Source organism: Protomyctophum bolini (genome assembly GCF_963924005.1).
Source record: "Protomyctophum bolini genome assembly, chromosome: 15".
Lineage (NCBI taxonomy): Eukaryota > Metazoa > Chordata > Actinopteri > Myctophiformes > Myctophidae > Protomyctophum > Protomyctophum bolini.
In genome coordinates this window covers 26,919,163-26,922,344 of record NC_137876.1, presented here as the reverse complement: position 1 = coordinate 26,922,344, position 3,182 = coordinate 26,919,163, and the positions used below count along the sequence as shown (strand labels likewise).

Below are 3,182 nucleotides of genomic sequence, written 5' to 3'. Positions count from 1 at the left end.
CAATGAAGTTTCTGTTAGGATCCCATGGGCAGTGCTTAACCAAGTCAACGTGATAGACGCAGGTTCCCATGATACGCAGAAGATCAAAAATATATTCCGCTGAACGCAGCATCAATGTGTAAACAGCAAAAATGAAGAGAATAACAAAATTGTATAAAGGAAAGTTCTCTTTCTTCTTGATTTTCCGACAGTGTGTTGTGAACTGAAATCCAGCATGGTGCGGTAGCAGTAGTAGTCGCTTGTGATGTCTGTTTTTACCGGCATCGCTTTGCGTAAAAATAAAACAAAGAAGCCTCCATGTTTGCACACAAAGATTACATTTTTTAAATAAAAACATGAATGAAAAAAAAAGAAAAAAAATAACAATAATAATAATAATAATAATATTAATAGAACTTTTTAAAGCATCTGAAATCTTCACTTTTGGTGTTTTTTTGTTTTAATAGGTTTTAAACTTGACGGAGACATCACAGTTTGTCTTTATGCGATCATGAGCCCGTTGTCGTTCATACATAATGGTCTTTGATGTCCTCAGTGAGCTTAGTGGCGTTGAGGTTTTTACAGCGGTTGTCTTTGGGGCTGTACGCTGTCCGATGCGGGGCTTTGACCGGCCCGGTGCGTGTCGTGCACACCACCCCTCCTCCTCCTCTCCCCATCAGCCCCCTGTCCTTCCCCCCTCCTGCTTTGGAACACTTTTGGGAAGCACACTTCTCCACCACCCCGAGTTCTCCTCCTCCTCCTCCTCCTCCTCCTCCTCCTCCTCCTCCTCCTCCTCCTCCCCTCTGCTCCTCCTCATCTTCTTCCAGCTCCTTCCGCTCCCCTCCTCCCTCCGCCTCATCCTCCTCTCCATCCGGCCCATCACACGTCCTGTCCGCAGGGCCCATCATCAGCTTTTTGCACTCGTAGTGGAGGTGGCGGTCTCGATTGTCCTTGGCGAGTGTGCGGTTCCTCAGGGGCTCCAGCTGGTTGTTGACGGTGGTGCCGTCCTCGGGGAAGGCGCCGGCCGCGCGTGCCGCTCTCTCGCGTTCTTTCTTCCTCTTCCGGGTCCACCACACACACACCACGATGCAGAAGATCCACAGCACGCTGAATACGACACACAGCACTGGAACCAAGTAGTCTGGAGGAGGGACAAATGGGAAATGAGGCTTTTATTCTTCATTTGAACACCTGACATCTGTCTGCGATACTTTAAATATAAGGTGGGTGCTTTATTTATATCAAAATATACTGGCTGAATAGAATATTATGGGTGAAAAGGTCAAACAGTATATACAATGTTTTGATTGGCTAATTAATTTACTCATGTGTGTCTTAAACAGTTAGCGTTCAATTGTTGGGCCCCTCCAAATATCTTTGCCGGGAATAGCTAATCGGCATTTTCACAGATGTTAAATAAAGAACAAAACCATAGACATTTAGCTTACATTGTTACCAGTTTCAAATACAACATTTAAATTCCTGAGTTGGGAGATTTGTACGGTCAGACTCACCAACAGGCGGGGATTGGACCTGTGTCTCCACTTTGACCTCCACCACAGCTAGCATGATAGTACTGTTGTGGCGCTTGGACAGCGCTCCAATGATGGCACTGGCTGCCTCCTGGATCTGTCCACGGTCGCCGTCCTTTGCCCGCCCGTCCTGTTCAAAAGACTGAAAGAGAGGCAGGAAGGGGAGGGTGTTCAAGAATACAACTATTATACATAGAAATCTCCATATAATCCTAGCCCATCTGGAACACATACAAATTTAATTTGCTGCTTGTCGTGTTGGTTGACTAGAAAGTACTCAACTATATGTTGTATGTTTGTATATACTTTCCCCATTTTCAACTGTTTTATTGTATTTTGACACTTGCTTTGGCAATGTAACAGTATGTTTTCTCATGCCAATAAAGCTCCTTGAATTGTGTGCGACTCTGGATATGAGAAATATCTTCAATAATTAAAACAGACAATAATACAGGAGAGATAATAGCAGAGGAATGAGGGAGGAGTGAGATGTGATATAAGAGAGAGAGAGAGAGAGAGAGAGAGAGAGAGAGAGAGAGAGAGAGAGTGAGAGAGAGAGAGAGAGAGAGAGAACACACACAAGAATAACAGACAGCAACACACCCAACAAGAGAAATTGGGGGGAAGGGGGGTAGCATGATAAAAAAATAATACAAATGGATAGGATGGTGCAGGGGGAAGAGAAATACAGAGAAAGAAACACTTAAATCCACAAGAGAAGAAGAAAAGACTCCTGTCTGAAGTTAACATCTGGCAGGTCCCGGCCCCCCGCTGAGCCCACAGAAGGTGGAGTTAATTGCTTAATAAGTCGATCAGAGGGAGCGAGGGTGCAGGGAGAGGAGCGCACGGGGAGAGATTAGTTCTATGCTGTGCACTTCAATTAGGAGCCACAATGAAGTGAGCAGGCCAGCTGTGGCCCCCTGCGGCCAGGGAGCAGCGCTCCACCTCTTCTTCTCCCGAGGAAACCGTGAGCTCGTTCACACGCCCTGGGAATGGCTAGCCTGTTAGCTAGCATTCCTTTCTCACAGAAATGACACAAAAATGTAGAATCCCTTCCTAGTACACTTTGGTACTTAAGGTGCGTACTTTGGTACACAAGGTGCACACATTCATATGGATACCGACCGGTATGTCCATAATGAAAGTCAACATCCTAAAACGCTTTTTTCCAAGACAGACATTTTATATTTTCATCCATTATTAATTGGACTGTTTTTACAAAGCTACTTCATCCTTTACGTTCATTCTTTACATCTGATGCTGCCACCTAACTACTGTAGTCCCACTTGTACGTCAAGAAGCTTCAGCATCACAACGCACCAGCAAGAACACAAGAGTCATTGTTCCTTCTACAGTGATATCTTAAAATCTGTAATGCTAGTTCTTGCTTGTGTTGAGCTATGTTTATGTACTTTGCTGCTCTATGAAGTAAACTGTGACAACCGGGACTTTAGAGGTAACATGGACAGAAATTGACTCGCCGTATTTAATTTGACATGACAGCCCTCACAGAATGCGCCAAAAAAACAGTGCACGTTTACACGCTGGCTCCAAATATTTGAATTACAGTACTTAAGAAGCCCTTGATTTGCTTTCCCACACACTTGGAAAGGCCTCAACTGTGGAGAGCACCACATGCAAATGAAGGCAAAACCAAGCGCCTCTCGCTCA

General features: G+C 44.9%; 1 protein-coding gene across 1 annotated transcript in view; it reads right to left on the bottom strand.

The window, feature by feature from the left end:
* Positions 1 to 506: 506 nt before the first annotated feature.
* LOC308329802 (protein jagged-2-like) overlaps positions 507 to 3,182 on the bottom strand; it is a gene marked incomplete at its 3' end in the record, with an annotated part of 62,726 nt that continues 60,050 nt past the window's right edge. The window contains exons 24-25 of the mRNA XM_080784305.1: positions 1,494 to 1,653; positions 507 to 1,120 (exon numbers count right to left, since the gene is read on the bottom strand). Of these exons, the coding sequence (XP_080640431.1) occupies positions 507 to 1,120; positions 1,494 to 1,653 (774 nt within the window). The remainder of the gene's footprint in view (positions 1,121 to 1,493; positions 1,654 to 3,182) is intronic.